We start from the raw sequence: 15,812 nt of genomic DNA on the forward strand, positions 1-15,812 counted from the left end.
CCAGGCACAGGGCCTCCAGTACCCCATCCTCCTGGGGCCTGGGGACCTGGGATTGCAGATTTCAGTGACAGTTGCCCCATACTGGCCTGTGTGTCCTGCCCCCAGGGACAGCCTACGGTTTACACCTAGAGAGGGGATGGACCCCCAAACTCTGCAGGCCCATGACTCCAAGGGGGTTGGCATTGAGGTTGAAGGCTGTGACATAGGAGTACCCCAGGATCTCAGTGGCCTCCTCCAAAGCCCAGGCACCAGGGCCCTCTCTTCTCTAGGACCCAGGCGTTCAAGCCCCACCCCACTCTCAATGGGCCTTTGTCTCTGTCTGGGAAAGGCACGGGCAGAGTCTGACATCATGAAGCCTGAGGTGGGGGTGGCACTCCCCCTCCCCCTCCATCCAGCCTTCTCTGACTCCGCACACTTGGGTCTGAGGGATTTCCCTGCCCCTCACCCTCCCCACCCCGGCCGGGTTCTCCCCTGGGAGAAAGGACCCCCCCCAACTCCCCAAAAACCACTCTGGCCTAAAGGACAGAAGATACCCCAATGTGACTGAGCAGCTCATGGTCAAACCATTACTACACTTAATCACAGTACCATGGCTCCCTCCACCGACCCCACACACAAGCACCTTGCAAAGGTCAAGACTGAGGGGAACAGTTGGGCTGGAGGGAGGGAGGATCACTGTAGAGTGGGGAATCTGTCAAGCATCACGCTTCATAAGCCCTCCTGGGCACCAGGCACTGTTCTAGGGGACAGAGGGTGAAGCAGACAGACAGGCAGAAACCCAGCCCTCTGGGAGCTCCCATACTAGTGGGGAAGGAGGGCCTCTGGAGTGTGGTCGGCAAACGCACAGAGGGCTGTGGAAGGAGAGGGCAGTATTTGAACGGAGGGGCTTGGCGTGGTGAGAGCGGCAGGGCAGGCTCCCGAGGAAGTGGCATCTGAGCTGAGAGCCTAATCGATGTGCAGGGCTGTGGCCCGTGGCAGAGTGGGGTGCGGGATGGGGTGGGGAGGCCTGTCCAGGAGGAAGGAGCAAGTGCACAAGTCGCCAGTCAGAAGGTGCCGCTGGCTATTTGAGGAACAATGTGTGCGCCCACCCTGTGGTTATGAAGCTTAGCCTGCTGCCAGGGGCCATTCTACAAACAGGTTAGAAATTAGCTGGCGAAGCCCTTATCTTCTTGGAGATCATGTTCTCATGAGAGGAGACAATCAATGCATAAGGTCATTTCTGATGGCAAGAAGAGTCTGGAAAAGAGACCAGGATGTGGGCACCAAACGTGGTCCAGGGACGTGATTCAAGAGAGGGTGGAGGATTCGCTGAAGCCAAGAGTGGGCAGATCCTCTCTCCTGCTCAGCTCCTCGGTGGCCTCTTTGGACTGAGGTCATACCTGTCCCGGCCACCAAGATTCCCTAGACACTGAGAACCAGCTTTTGTTTCTTAGCCTGAGACTTCCAGAGATACTAGAAGACCCTCCCAGGGACCCAGGACCAGGGTGCACAGTGATGGAGGAGGGAGAGCAAGTGAGGCTGCCTTCCCCCATCCCCTCCAGGAAGGAGCTAGTAGAACCCAGGCGTCAGGCTGCCCAGTTCCAGCAGTGGTGACAAGGGCCCCTTTGTGCCCCCCTCCCTCGGGGGCAGGGAGGAGCTGGGCCCTGGAGGCAGGCGGCCCCTGGCACCCGGGGGGAGGGGACAGGCTTGCAAGTGGGGGCCTGGACCCTGGGAGGCCAGGGGACTGTGAGCGGGGCTGGTGGAGCAGAGGGACAGAAGCAAGAACATCCAAGTGAGTACTCAGCCGAGAGGGGCTGGCGACGGGGTGGAGAGTGGAGGACCGGGGCTGAGAGGGTGGGGCAAAGGGGGCCCAGAAGCACGTGCGAGGCAAGGTGCTCTGGGCCATGGATGGGGACCGGGAGCTGCCAATAGTTTAGGATGGGGCAGGGTGCTGCTCAGGACAGCTCAAGGAATGGGCTGGGACCGTGGCAGGGACAGTGACCGGGCTTAGGGAAGGAACCACAGAGAGGAAGAATGCAGGGGTCTTCTCAGCATCCCTGGGGTCTGCAGGAACAGCTGCCCTGGGGCTCCTGAATTTGGGGCAGACTTGGGGAGACGGTGGTCTGGGGCTGGAAGAGGAGCAGAGGGATGGGTAGGGATCCTGCCATCTGTGAGGGGGCAGGGGCAGAGAGCTGTGGGGGCTGAGAGCTGTGAGTGAGGCTGTGTTAGCAACGGGGCGCATGACAGGTGTGTGTGTGTGTCTGTGTATGTGTGTGTGCGCGCACACGTGTGCACGCACGCACCACCCCTGGGTGAGCCTCCATCTACATCAGCGTTCCTCGGCCTTGTTTTCATTATATTCCACTAGGGCACAATTTTAGAGCTCTCTTTCCTAATCCCATCCCACCGTGAAATTTTACGACCACAGACGTACAGTGTATGTGTTTATGAACTGTGGGCCTTCAGAGAGTCACAGCTCACCCTAACAGCTAAGACAAGAACCAGTCTTTGCCCCCATTACAAACAGGTGGTTTTCCCGCTTGCATCCCAGGTGTGCCCAGACCCTGTAACCGGCCCTCCTGGGGGGCCCCATCCTTTCCTGTCACAGTGTGTCCATCGCCTGCATCCGGGTGGGTCTGTCCTCGGCCACCCCCTTGGTGTGTGTGTGTGTGCGGGTCTGTGCGTCTTTGTGAGCACGTGTCTGCCGGCGTGCCCACGTCATCCCCGCGGTGTGGGGGTGGGAGGCAGGGCAGTGGGGGGGTGCCTCCGGACTGTGTGTGGGGGGCAGTCTGTGGGTGCAGGGGGCTCGCTGCCCTGCCCGGGTATGTGCCTGTGTCGCTGTTGTGTGAGCCTGTTCCTTCTGGTTGGGTCTAGATCTGTCACATTTCAGACCGGTATTTGCATGTGTCTGACTGTGCATGCGTCCGTGTCCGTGGGAAGAGGGCGGTGAAGGCCAGGCAAGGCAGCCACTTGAAACCATGGCTTTGACCCTGGGGCGACCCACAGAGCAGCCGGGTGCCAGTGACTCACAAACTCCCAACCCCAGGGTCCTTCCTGGCCCTGCTCCGAGCCCAGCCAGGACCACCCGACTCTCCTTTCATCCCACCTACCTCTAGAAGCCCCCCAGGATGAGGCACCCTGACCCTGAGGGAACAGGGCTCTTTTGTACCAGGCCCTGGCCTCTGCTGAGGGTGGGGACAGCAGGGGCCATCTGTGGGGTGGGAGAGGGCGGCAGGAATTCCCGCGGCATGTTGGGAATGCTGATGCTGTGAAACCCAGTCATTGATGGGCCGGGTCCCTGCCCGCCACCCCCAGCCCTCAGCCGTGGGACATCTGCTCCCTCACCCCACTCACCACACGGGCTGCTTCACCCCCCACCCCAACACGCTGCTGCTCCCCCTTCCTCCCCAAAGTTCTTCACCATCACAACTTGGGGCGGGCGGGCCATGACTACAGAGTAGCTTCCAGGCTGTGTGGGAGCATCCCCAGCATCCCCAGGCAGCAGAGACCACGTGGGCAGCCTCACAGCAGGCCACCACTCAGAGTGGACGCAGAGAGAGGGCGGCTGGCCGGGGCTACACCTGTCTGGCTCTCATTCCAGGTCGGCTGGCTGACAGCTTCAAGTGAGACCCGAAGGCGTTCCCAACTCAGGGAGACTGAGGTGAGGGGCAGGGTTCCAACTTCTCTTTCCCCCTGGTTTCCCCTGCTTCCTACAGCCGGTCCAGCCCTGGCTCTGTCCTTACTTTCTGGAGATGCCCCGGGGCGGGGGGAGGCACGATGACGATGAAGATAATTATCTGCATGTCATTATGAAGTGGTGGTGAAGTGTGCAGACCTGGAGCTTGGCAGATGGGGTTTGAATCCCAACTCTGCCACTTACCAGCTGTGTGGCCTTGGGCAAATTCCTTAACCTCTCTGGACTGCAGCTATAAAATGCGGGTTCTAACTGCCACTATCTCAAAGAGACTGAATGAATAATACAGCGGAGTCAAGCATTAGGGCCTGGGGCATGGTCAATACATTAGAAATGTTTGTAATTCCGAATAATGATACCAGCAGTAGCCAACTTCTGAACAGGCCCCCTCCTGAATGAAGCCTTACCAGGGGCACCCTTCACTTCTTCCCCGCACCTTTAGTGCTCTCCTCTCCCCTCTCCAGCTATTGCTCACTTGCTGGACAAAATGATTTTCCTCACGACCCTGCCTCTGTTTTGGATTATGATTTCAGGTAAGGACTAGGGGTGCAGGGGATCCTGGGGTCTTGGCCTCTGAGTGGGCTGGGGCTGTTTTTGTGGGTCCCTGCAGCCTCCAGGGGGGTGGTGGAAGGTGATAGGAGTTGTGTGCATTGAGGGGTGGGGCGTGATGACCCAGGAAGGACATGTCACTCCACCTCAGTGGTCCTGCATGCCCACAGCCTCTCGCGGTGGTCACTGGGGTGCCTGGATGCCCTCATCCATCTCTGCCTTCGAGGGCACGTGTGTCTCCATCCCCTGCCGCTTCGACTTCCCCGATGAGCTGCGGCCGGCCGTGGTGCATGGCGTCTGGTACTTCAACAGCCCCTACCCAAAAAACTACCCCCCGGTGGTCTTCAAGTCTCGAACCCAAGTCGTGCACGAGAGTTTCCAGGGCCGCAGCCGCCTCCTGGGGGACCTTGGCCTGCGTAACTGCACCCTTCTGCTCAGCAGCCTCAGCCCGGAGCTGGGTGGCAAGTACTACTTCCGCGGGGACCTAGGGGGCTACAACCAGTACACCTTCTCGGAGCACAGTGTTCTGGATATCATCAGTGAGTCCGCAGAGCGCATGCGTGGAGGGCGGGGGTGGCACCAAGTCTTTGCCGCCTTTCCAGGGAGGTTGGGGATGGCCAGGCCCGGGGTTTCTCAGGCTGGCTGGGAGTGCACACCCCCCACACCCACACAGAGGAGGAAGATGAGAGAAGCAGACAAAGGAGGGCCCCCAAACAGTCTTGCTGCCCTCAGAGGAAAAAATGAGGGTTCTTCCTCTTCTTCTAAAAACAACTGGAAGGAAAGCAGTGGGACCCAGGGGTTAGAGGTAAGGCCTCTGGAGCCCTGGGTTGTCTGGGTGACTATGAGCATGTTACTTAATGTCGCTGGACCTTGTTTTCCTCCTCTGTGAGATGGGGTTAAGACTAGCACTTACAGCTCAATGAGTGAATCCTTGTGGGGTGCTCCGAGCTGCGCCTAGCTCTGGGTGGCCAGTGCTGGGGGACAGCACGGACATACTGCTCTCAGTCTGAATTTTTAAGAGAAACCAGAACTGCATGTTTTTCTGTGCAGTCTCCTAATTTCTAAACATTGGCTGCTGATTCTGATTTTTAAAAACAAATCCTAAATTTAGGCCAAAGAGCATGCAGTTCTGGGCCAGATTTAGCAATCAGAGCAGGGCACGCCGCCCAATTTCCAAGAGGCCCATAGCATGGAGCCCCTAGATTCGGGTTCCCCATCTGCATGGAGTCCTCATGAGCCAGATCACAGCCCCAGTGCAGAAAGAGACCCCACTGGCACAGCCAGACATAGATCTCCAAGACATCACACACACACACACACACACACACACACATGCACACACACACGCACACTCACATATGTGACAGGAAAATAAACCAAAGCAGACATGGGAAAGGAGAGAAATTTCTTGAGGATGAAGCCGGAGTGAGTTTGAAGCTCAGTTCTACTCCACACTAGCTGTGGCCCCAGTTTCATCATCTAAAAACTGAGCAAACTAACGTTACCCACCTTCTAGCTTGGCGGAAGGACTGGCAAAGGAACTACTGTCAAGTATTCAGCCCATTATACTGTGATTTTCATTATTACACGTCTGTGGTCGGATGAGGAGGGCCTCCGGGTGAAGGGTATCCAGGAAGAGAGAAGGTTGTAGGGAATTCTTTTGGGGAGGGGACCGTGAACCAAGAACGTTTCCTCGACCCTTCTGTTCCCTGCCCCTCATCTAGACACCCCCAACATCATGGTTCCCCCGGAGGTGGTGGCAGGCTCTGAAGTGGAGGTGAGCTGCATGGTGCCGGACAACTGCCCGGAGCTGAGCCCGGAGCTGAGCTGGCTGGGCCACGAAGGGCTGGGGGAGCCCACCGTGCTGGGTCGGCTGCGTGAGGACGAGGGCACCTGGGTGCAGGTGTCGCTGCTACACTTCGTGCCCACTAGGGAGGCCAACGGCCACCGGCTGGGCTGCCAGGCCTCCTTCCCCAACACCACCCTGCAGTTCGAGGGCTACGCCAGCCTAGACGTCAAGTGTGAGCCTGGGGACGGGGCGGGGGGCAGGGCGGGGGCGCGGTCTGCGGCCCGAGCTTGCTGACCTCCGCCCCCTCCTCTTGTCTCTGGCCTTAGACCCCCCGGTGATCGTGGAAATGAACGCCTCGGTGGAGGCCATCGAGGGCTCACACGTCAGCCTGCTCTGCGGGGCGGACAGCAACCCGCTGCCGCTGCTGACCTGGATGAGGGACGGCACGGTGCTCCGGGAGGCCGTGGCCGAAAGCCTGTTCCTGGATCTGGAAGAGGTGACCGCCGCGGAGGACGGTGTCTACGCCTGCCTGGCAGAGAACGCCTATGGCCAGGACAACGGCACCGTGGGGCTCAGCGTCATGTGTGAGTGGCCCCCGCGTCCGGCACTGGCTGGACAGAAGAGGGGAAGGACAGAGGAGGGGAAACCCACGCCTCGCCTGCCGAGCTGGGCGGGGGCGGGGCCGGGAGCGGGGGCGGGGGTGGGCCCACCCGAGCACCACCAAGGTGGAGGCCAAGGTGGAGTGGAGGGCTGCAGGTCAAGGCGTTCCCTCCTGCGTCCCACAAGCATCTGATGAACACCTACTGCGCACCACTCTTCTCCCCCCGGGTGAGGTGGGAAGACAGATGGGTCCCTGCCGCGCAGGAATGCCGGTGAAACTCCGACCAGCCTTGCCTGGTCTGGGAGTGGATCTGGGCCCTGGAAATCCGCATTTCCCAATGATCCCCGTTGCAGTTGCAGGCAAAGGGACAAGGGACCCCAGATCTCACCCAGCCCCTTGCCGGCACTGTGTTATGTTCTGGAGTCCCCCGCTGGTCAGATAGGGTTCTTTGTTAGGAACCAAGGAGAGGTCATCATTCATTCACTCATTCACAAATATTTATTGAGGCAAAATGCCCAGGCCTGTGGATAATAATAATGAGAGCTGCCGCCAGCATCCATTCAGCAGTTTCTGAGTGCCTTCCACAAATACTCTTCCCCCGGACATCCCCACGGCTAGCCCTGACCCTCCTCTTCTCTTCTCGGGGAAGCCTTCCCTCACCGTCCTAGTTAAAACTCCAACTACCCTGATTTCTCATCACCATGTTTGTTTTTCTCCAAAGCCCATATCCCCATCTTGCCAACTACATTTATTTACTAACACAGTGTCCACTCACGCGGTTGGGAATCTTCATCTCACCTTGCTCAGGCTAACACGGCTCCTGTCATTTAGGTTCTCCGTGACTCCTGTGAGGTTGGGACTATTATTAAGCTCCTTTTGCAGATAAGAGAAATGAGGCCCGGAGAGGTTAGGACATGGGTCCACGCATAGCTGGGAAGGGGTGGAGCTGGGATTTGAGCACAGCGGGCTGGCCACAGAGCCTCTGTTCTTATAAATAGGATAGCCAGACAGGGATTATCTGAACCATCGGAGCCGGTGTGCTCATATTGGGATATATGGGGTCACATCGGGGATGGGAGTTGGCTGGCAGAAGAGGCACCCTTGGCTTCTGACCATTGCTCCCCCCGCCGTCCTGCCTCTCCCAGATGCACCCCGGAAGCCGATGGTGAACGGGACGATGGTGGCTGTGGAGGGAGAGACGGTCTCCATCTTGTGCTCCACACAGAGCAACCCGGATCCTATTCTCACCATCTTCAAGGAGAAGCAGATTCTGGCCACGGTCATCTACGAGAGCGAGCTGCAGCTTGAGCTGCCTGCCGTCACTCCCGAGGATGACGGAGAGTACTGGTGTGTGGCTGAGAACCAGTATGGCCAGAGGGCCACCACCTTCAACCTGTCTGTGGAGTGTGAGTACCCCCGCTCCTCTCCCCTTGTCCTGCCGGAAGCGGGCTGGACTTCATGTCGTTCCTCATTCCCCGCCTCGGTGGGTGGTTCAGTGGGGGCGCCTGGTTTGCTGGGAAGCATCCATGCATTCCAGCCAAGGGTCAGCTTTCCCCCAGCAGATGAGAATGGGCAAGGTAGGGAAGCTGAATCCACAGCAACAAACTGAAAGTCCCACCTGAGAGTACTGTGTTTCCACATCCTGGGGTGCGCTTTTGACCAAGGAGATTTCTGGTTCCTGTGGCCTCTGCCCCCTTTGCAATCACCAGTAACCAGGACATCCAACCCTTGTGTTGCATTGCTACGTACCAGGCATTGCTGGAAGCTTTGTACGGGGAAACATTCATTTCAACCACATGACATTCCCAGGAGGGAGGTGCTGTTACTGTCTCCAGTTTCCAGAGAAGCAAACGGAGGCCCAGAGAGGTTATGCCATTACCCAAGGTCACACAGCCAGAGAACGGTTCACATCCAGACAGTCTGGCTCCACTGTTCCGCTGTAGTTGACCTCATCCTGTTGTTACATCAGAATACACTGATTGAGCTGTTGCTATGTGCCAAGGGCAGTGTGACTGTGGGGAACGTGGGGGAGAGGACCAAGAGGACACCAAGCTGACAAACAGGTGGAGTTTAGCCAGAGAAATGGGATGGGAGGGATGCATGTAGAAAGCTTGGAAGTCTTGGAAATGAAGCTTATCATTCCACTGGCAACCAGCAGCTGTCCCAACCTCTTCACCGGAGACACCGCCAGCACCCCCACTCCACCCCCACCCTCCACTGCCCTGCAGGGCTGTAGCCCCCAGCGAGTGGTTTCCACTCCCTCTCCTGCAGCAACTCCCTCTGGAATGTCACCCCCATGTGGCCATCTCCTCTTCTTCCTCTTCAGCTCCTGCCTGGTTTCTGGCATAGTTTCCAGACCTGACCAGTCCCTGCCTCCGTTATTCTACCTCCAGTGGTCCCCACCCCCCAGGTTTGCCAGAAGGTAGTGAGCACCACCTAGACTCAGTACTCTGAATGTGGCGATAATCAGTAGGTGACAGAGACAGGCTATTTCGAATGCCACTTTCCAAGGCAAAGGGATGGCCATGCACCGCTGTGCTAACCTTTCACTCTGGGGCACGCTCCCTCCCAGCTCCTGCTCGCTCGCAGTACCCAAGGCGATCATGCGTCGTGGGGTGCTCTGCTTTCTCCATCCTCGCCCTCCTGGGCTAGCTTCCTCCTTCTGCTACACCCCTTTTCCCTGTCACACCCCAAGCCAGTGGTCTCATAAGTCTGAGGGTCAGAGAGCCCCCTGAGAATCGGGTGGAAACCCCTGAGCCTGAACACCATAGGGTCTCACGTACATTGGAGTCACAGGCTCTCCTGGACAGTGAGAGGGGCGGCAGCAAACGGTCATTCATGGTCTCCTCTGGGCAGGACCCCGAGCCCTGCAGTGTTCTTCTCCTGAGCCCGTGTGGTCACCCTGTGAGGCAGGTACACGTTATCATCATCCCCTCTTTGACGGAGCAGAAGACAAAGGTCAGAATCCCCCAAGACCATGCAGCTCGGAGGGTCGGTCAGAGCCAGGAGTCTTCTGGACTTTTCTCTGGCCCAGCTCTTAAACCTCTGGCTGCTTTGCTGCTCTGCAGCCCGCGGCGCCCAAGGACTTACTTAATCAGGCTTCTTTTTGGAAACAAACCAACGGATTTGGAGTGGAAGGCCTTCAGCCTGCTGGAGCCGAGGAGCAGCTGTGCCCCACCGCCACCAGCCCTCGCCCCCGCTGCTGAGCCCTGGCAGGGCAGCCTCAGGCTTCTGGCCACGGCATCCCTCAGGCTCCTCTCTGTCCCTGAAGTCCATGTCCCCTCTCACCAGGGATTTGGTGCCCACTGACAATGGCAGGTGCTCCTAGAGTGGGGCGTCCTTCTGACCCATTAAGCTGGGGCCCAGCATGGTGAGGGACATGCGGCAAGGCTCTCACCTCTACTGAGTGCTCGCACGCAGGGGACTAGTCTGAGCCCTCTGCACACGCTGACCTATTTTGGTCTCATCACAACATGATTGTGAGGGACTGTTCTTCATCCCAGTTTAAGAAGGAAACCGAAGTGTGAGCTGGTGTCCAGCACCAGACAGAGCTGAACCCACCTGGGTCAGAATCCCTGCTCTGTCTCCATCGTGTGGTAGCATGATCCCAGACAAGTGACTTCACTTTTGCGGAGCCTCTCCACTGAAAAACGGGTATATGATAACCATAACTGACCCCAAAGAAGGCTGTGAAGAGTCTGGAAGTTATGCTGAATGCCCACAGTGCCTGACACCATTTGCTCCGAAAATCATTTCCCACTAATCTCTCCCTTGGACTCCAGGCTCCTGGCCCTCCCGGAGTTCCTGCGGCCAAGGCTTTGCTCACGTGCTCCCCCTGCTGGAATGGTTCCATTTATCTCATCCTGAATCCTTGGGAAGGATGTTAAGCCTTTAGAACACACTTGTGAGCCAACCTTGGAAGTTCTCATAGTCCCTTGAGAGAAAGGACCAATACTCCTATTTGCACAGATGAAAACTCCACCTTGGAGGCCCAGCGAAGCCAAGTGGCCTGATCAGGGCCAGTAAATGGCAGAGCTAGGCTCTGCCAAAGCTGTCCCATCCCAAACTCCCCATTCTTTGTGGGACTGGGGGTTTGTATAGCGTCAGTCAGGGTTCCCCAGGTCTCCCTGGCTGCCTGGAAAGCTGCGGAGGTACTGAGCAACATGGAGGCAGGGTGGTGGCAAGGGGTTGAGGGCAGACGCTGTCCCTGGAGCAGAGGGGTGCGGTCTTGAATGAAAGGGTTTCTAAAAAAATGTAACAGCTGTTGGTTCGGGTTTGTCATTATTCTGCGGGGTGTTAATTCGTTAACACTACAATAAGACATAGCGCATGTTTGCCTGTACAGATTTCGGGCTATATATTTTTAAATTACTAGATTTAGATGCAAGTACACATTGAGGTTCCAGCTGGAACCATCTTGAGCTCGAATTGGGTCATGTGACTTCCTGGCCCATCACTGTTACTTGCATATTCTTTTTTTACCGGAAATTGGAAGTAAGTGGGGGTAGGTGGCCCGAGGGTCTTTTGGCCATGTGCAGGGGGGTTCTGGTCAGAACTGAGAACCAGAGCTCAGTCTAGAGTGAGCAGACTCCAGTGCTGGATTCTTCAGGAGGGGAGAGAACATAGTTTTGAAAAGCAACATTCGATGTTCTATTATATTATCATATTTTAGAAAATGAAAGAAATCAACCCCCCCCAAAAAAACCCCACAAAACCCAGACCAGTACCATTTTTGTAATACAAACAGCAGCAAAGGAAAGCTCAGCACAATGACCTTGGATGGAGGGTGGGGCTTGGTGTCAGTGGCAGTGGAAGAGCCCAGGACGGAGGGACAGTCAGGGTGCAAGGGGGCTTGAGGGAGTCAGCAGGGGCATCTGCAGGTGGCCAGGGAGGGGAGCCGGCAGGATTCAGTAGCCCATGCCAGTCTTTGCAGAACTCCGCTATGTGAAAGGCGGGTTCTAAGGATGGGGATGGAGAGTAGGCAGAGCGAGAACCGGTCTTGACAGCAGCAAGAGCCCAGCCATGTGGGTATCTCACATGGGTAGGGATAAGTGCTGGGGAGCAAAACCCAAACAGGACGGGGAGTGAATGGTTAGTGAAGCGAGGCACAATTTCCGTGAGTGGTCAGAGAAGATATCACCTGAGTAGAGCCCCGGGCAGAGAGGGAGGGACTGAGTTCAACAGGTGTTAGGGGAGTGTTCCAGGGTGAGGGAGAATCTCCAAGACCCTGAGCTGGGAAGAAGCTCCATGAGCTTTAGAAAGACCGAGGAGGCCAGTGTGACAGGTCAGGAGCCATGGCAAGAGAAGACCCGTGCGGCTGGGTCCCGTGGGGCCTTGCCAAGCCAGGGAAAGAATTTGGATATCATTGTCAGTGACCTGGGGGCAACGGAAGGAGGGTTTTGAGCAGGGAGCCTCGTGATTTCACTTGTTTGACAAGGTGAACAAAGAGAGGGGGCCAGAGGTAGCGCGAAGGGGGAAATGCAGCTCGTCTCTGAGACAGCTACCACCTGCTCCACCACAGAGTCCCCCGAGGCTCAGCCTCCGGTTGGTGCCAGTCCCCTGAGTCCTGGTCCTTCTTGCTCCTGCAGTTGCCCCCATGATCCTCCTGGAGTCCCACTGTGCAGCAGCCCGGGACACGGTGCAGTGCCTATGCGTGGTGAAATCCAACCCGGAGCCATCCGTGGCCTTCGAGCTGCCCTCACGCAACGTGACTGTGAACGAGACAGAGCGGGAGTTTGTGTACTCGGAGCGCAGTGGCCTCTTGCTCACCAGCATCCTCACGCTGCGGGGGCAGGCCCAGGCCCCACCCCGGGTCATTTGCACGGCCCACAACCTCTATGGCACCAAGAGTCTGGAGCTGCCCTTTCAGGGAGCCCGTGAGTGCTGTGGTCGGGGGGCGGGGAGCCACAGGGGTGGAGGGGGCTTCTCTTGGATCCAGGCTTCCCTCCCCGAGGCTGACCATCAGCCACCCAGCTCGGGTCGGGCGACACAGGTGGAGCAAGTGGTAAAGATGCCCTTTCCAGTTGGTAAGAAGAGGCTGCCCTGGGTTTGCCTGTGCTTCATGGGCCCTCTCCTGGACCCTCTGGCCACTAAGCCCTCTGGGCCAGTCAGGCAGTGCAAGGCTGTGCCAGCTCTGGAAACGTTTCACCATCATCTCTGCCCCAGCCCATCTCCCAAGACCCCGAGTGTCCTCACTACCACCAGCATTCCTGAGGGTGCCTGGATCTTCTGTCCTCAGACCGCCTGATGTGGGCCAAGATCGGCCCCGTGGGAGCTGTGGTAGCCTTTGCCATCCTAATTGCCATCGTCTGCTACATCACCCAGACACGCAGAAAGTGAGTGGCTTGCCATGGCTCATCTGGGGGGTTGGGGACTCTCCCAGGGCTGGGGAGGTGGGGAGATCAGTTAGAGGTAGCAGGTGGCCAAGCGAGGGCAGCCCTGTCTGTGTTCGGGAGGGTGAATCTGCTCTGTGCATGTTTGGCTGCATGGAGGAGAGGGGCTCCTGCTAACATTTCGGGGTGGGCCAGTTCCCGGGCCGGGCACTTTCCCCTGTTGGTTACCCAGTCCCCACGTTCTGTGGCCACAGCCGCTTGCCCTGTAGGAACCCTCCTGCACACACTCCAGTGCAGTGGGGGAGAGCCAGCGACCCCTGGCTCATAGCCACGGGGCCGGTCACCGTCGGTTCCAGGGCCTGGGTGATTACACACATCATCTCTGGCAAAAGGACACTCCCCAGCCCCAGACCACCCCCGACAGCAACTCTGCTATTCTCCCTCCTTGTGGCACACACATCAGCTTCCCTGAAAACAAATTCATCCCTTTGCTCCATGTCCTGGAGCAAGAGGGGAGGACAGAGCCAGAGCACATGAGAAGAACCCCAAGAAACTAAGCTGGGGTCCCCAAAAGTTGCAGAGGCCAAGAACCTGATGGAGGGATGGGCACAGGGGACAGGAAGAGGCTGGTCATTCTGAAGGGCCATCTATGCCGTCTTAGAGAGATGGGTGGGAACTGTCCTGGGGTCCGCTGAGCCAAACTCCTCAGGTAGATGGGGTGCAGAAAGGGAGCGGAGAGGGAGGCCTGGGACTCCTGCTGGGGCTGATGTGTCCTGCCCTGCAGAAAGAACGTGACAGAGAGCCCCAGCTTCTCGGCGGGGGACAACCCCCCGGTTCTGTTCAGCAGCGACTTCCGCATCTCTGGGGCACCAGAGAAATATGAGGTGAGGACCGGAGCCCTGTGGCTCCAGACTAGCTGGAAAACCTGGGTGCTGGGGACCCTGAGGGCTTGGGAGGGCCTGGGGGGCCAAGGGACAGTGGGGAGGCTGGCCCCTTCAGAAGGGAAAGGGAGAAAGCATGGAGGGCGGGCTGCACCGGGGCTGGGAGGGGTGTTCAGGCTGAGGCTGGGATGGGGGCTGAGGGGCTCAGCAGAGGGCAGCCCCCTCCTCCCCACCCGGGTCTATGACTGCATTTCCTTCTCCAATAGTCCAGAGAGGTCTCTACCCTGGAATGAGCGCCCCAGGAGGTAGGATCCAGGGACCTCAGTGTGCCCGCCTCTGGGCCCTTGTGGGCCTCGGGGTTGGCGTGCATGTGTGTGCGTTCTCGTCAGGTGTCCAGGATGTTCCCTGGCTAAGTCTGGCCCTGCCCAGCTCTCCTGGCCTTGTCTATTCTGTCCTGTTGCTGCTCCCTTCTGTCTGTGGCCACTGTCCCATGTCTGTGTCCAAAGGCCCCATGTAGGGGTGGGGGCGGGGTGGAGCACAGGACAGGGAAGCTGAAGTCACCCCTGCAGGATCTCCCAGACTGAGGAAGGAAATCACCCCAAACCTAAACATGGGGGAAGGTCATATGGAACCAGGCACTTACACATTTGGAAAGGCGGGATCCCAACCAGGTGACTTTAATCTGACAAGAGGCTATGGGTTGAATCGCCTGTGCCCCAAATCCTTATGTTGAAGAGGTCTTCCTGGACACACTGAATTTGTGGGTGACTCTCAGGCTTAGCAATGAAGAGGCTGTCGTGCGTGGGGGCACCAGCATGGGCAAAGGCCCCAGGCTGCACTGGCGGGCCTTGAGAAAGGAGGTCTACACGGAGCTTTGGGACTTGACTTTGGAGCTGTGGGGGTGAATGTGATTGCAGCTGTTGGCCCTGGAAAAGGTGGAACAAGACCCTTCTATTGGGCTCTTTCTGTTTGCAGAGCGAGAGGCGACTGGGATCTGAGAGGAGGCTGCTGGGCCTTCGCGGGGAGCCCCCAGAGCTGGACTTGAGCTATTCTCACTCGGACCTGGGCAAACGACCCACCAAGGACAGCTACACCCTGACGGAGGAGCTGGCCGAGTATGCTGAAATCCGTGTCAAGTGAGGGAGCTGGGGGCTGCCTGTGCGGCCACCCCTCCCTCAGGACCCTCACTGGCCCCTACTGGTTATGGGCTCCCTTGCTCCCCAGAGTGGTGGGGGCTGGGCCGTAAAGGAAGGGGGCAGGTGACAGTGAGGTCCTGGGGGCCTGGCCTCCCCTCCTTCCCAGCTGTCCCCGGCCCTGCCAGCACCCACCCCACACTGTGGCTCCTCTCTAACCTCCTTTAACCTCATCTGTCTGGAGGGGAGCTCTGTCTGTCCGTCCATGTTATTTATTGCTACCCCCTGCCTGGTCTCCTGTCCCCACACCCGGCCCCAGGGCCTGTACAGAGGGACGCGAAATAAATGCCATAAAGCCAACCACTTGTCTAGATCCTGATCCATCCTAGCAAAGCCTGCCACCCCTCTCCTCGCCCTCTGCGAGGTCCTGTGCAGGGACGAAGGCCCAGGAATTCTAGCCCCGAGTCCAAGGCCACCACCCTGACTGGCAGCTGTGGGCTGGGTCTGGCCCCTTCACTCACTCACATCCCCTCACGCCCCCGCCGGTCGGGGTGTTTCGTGAGCCTGTGCTGATTTGACCGCCATCCCTCACATTCACGCCATATTTCACAGCCTCAGCCTGCCCAACTTTACTTTTTTTGGTTTAAGAAACATTAAGTAGGCACCAGCTGTGTACGGAGCCCCTTCAGGAAGCTCAGGCCATCTGGGGTAAGGAAAGGGACAAGGCCGCGAAGATGACACTGGGGCTCAGAGAAGCTAGGGGATTTTCCTAGGGCCTCAGAGCTAGGAAATAAAGTGGCCAGGCCCTAGACTCCATTCTTCTCTTTTCCCTAACCCCTGTTGGCAATCTGAAG

General features: G+C 58.0%; 1 protein-coding gene across 1 annotated transcript; it reads left to right on the forward strand.

Moving 5' to 3' along the window:
• The first annotated feature begins 1,717 nt into the window (after positions 1-1,717).
• Positions 1,718-15,312, forward strand: LOC111161480 (myelin associated glycoprotein). Its single transcript, XM_022525170.1, has 11 exons — positions 1,718-1,771; positions 3,581-3,640; positions 4,138-4,206; positions 4,393-4,761; positions 5,947-6,243; positions 6,338-6,595; positions 7,758-8,018; positions 12,201-12,488; positions 12,851-12,947; positions 13,729-13,828; positions 14,801-15,312. Exons 3-11 carry the CDS (start codon positions 4,161-4,163, stop codon positions 14,963-14,965), a joined length of 1,881 nt encoding a protein of 626 aa, XP_022380878.1. The 5' UTR covers positions 1,718-1,771; positions 3,581-3,640; positions 4,138-4,160; the 3' UTR covers positions 14,966-15,312.
• Positions 15,313-15,812: the final 500 nt, after the last annotated feature.

This window comes from Enhydra lutris, unplaced genomic scaffold, assembly GCF_002288905.1.
Source record: "Enhydra lutris kenyoni isolate GAN:26980312 unplaced genomic scaffold, ASM228890v2 scaffoldscaffold85, whole genome shotgun sequence".
NCBI lineage: Eukaryota > Metazoa > Chordata > Mammalia > Carnivora > Mustelidae > Enhydra > Enhydra lutris.

Bases quoted from the DNA above. Each gene is read 5' to 3' on its own strand.
- LOC111161480 (XM_022525170.1), top strand. From the start codon at position 4,161: ATGATTTTCCTCACGACCCTGCCTCTGTTTTGGATTATGATTTCAG. The intron at 8,019-12,200 runs GTGAGTACCCCC...TTGCTCCTGCAG, and splicing joins CTTCAACCTGTCTGTGGAGT to TTGCCCCCATGATCCTCCTG. The intron at 12,948-13,728 runs GTGAGTGGCTTG...CCTGCCCTGCAG, and splicing joins ATCACCCAGACACGCAGAAA to AAAGAACGTGACAGAGAGCC.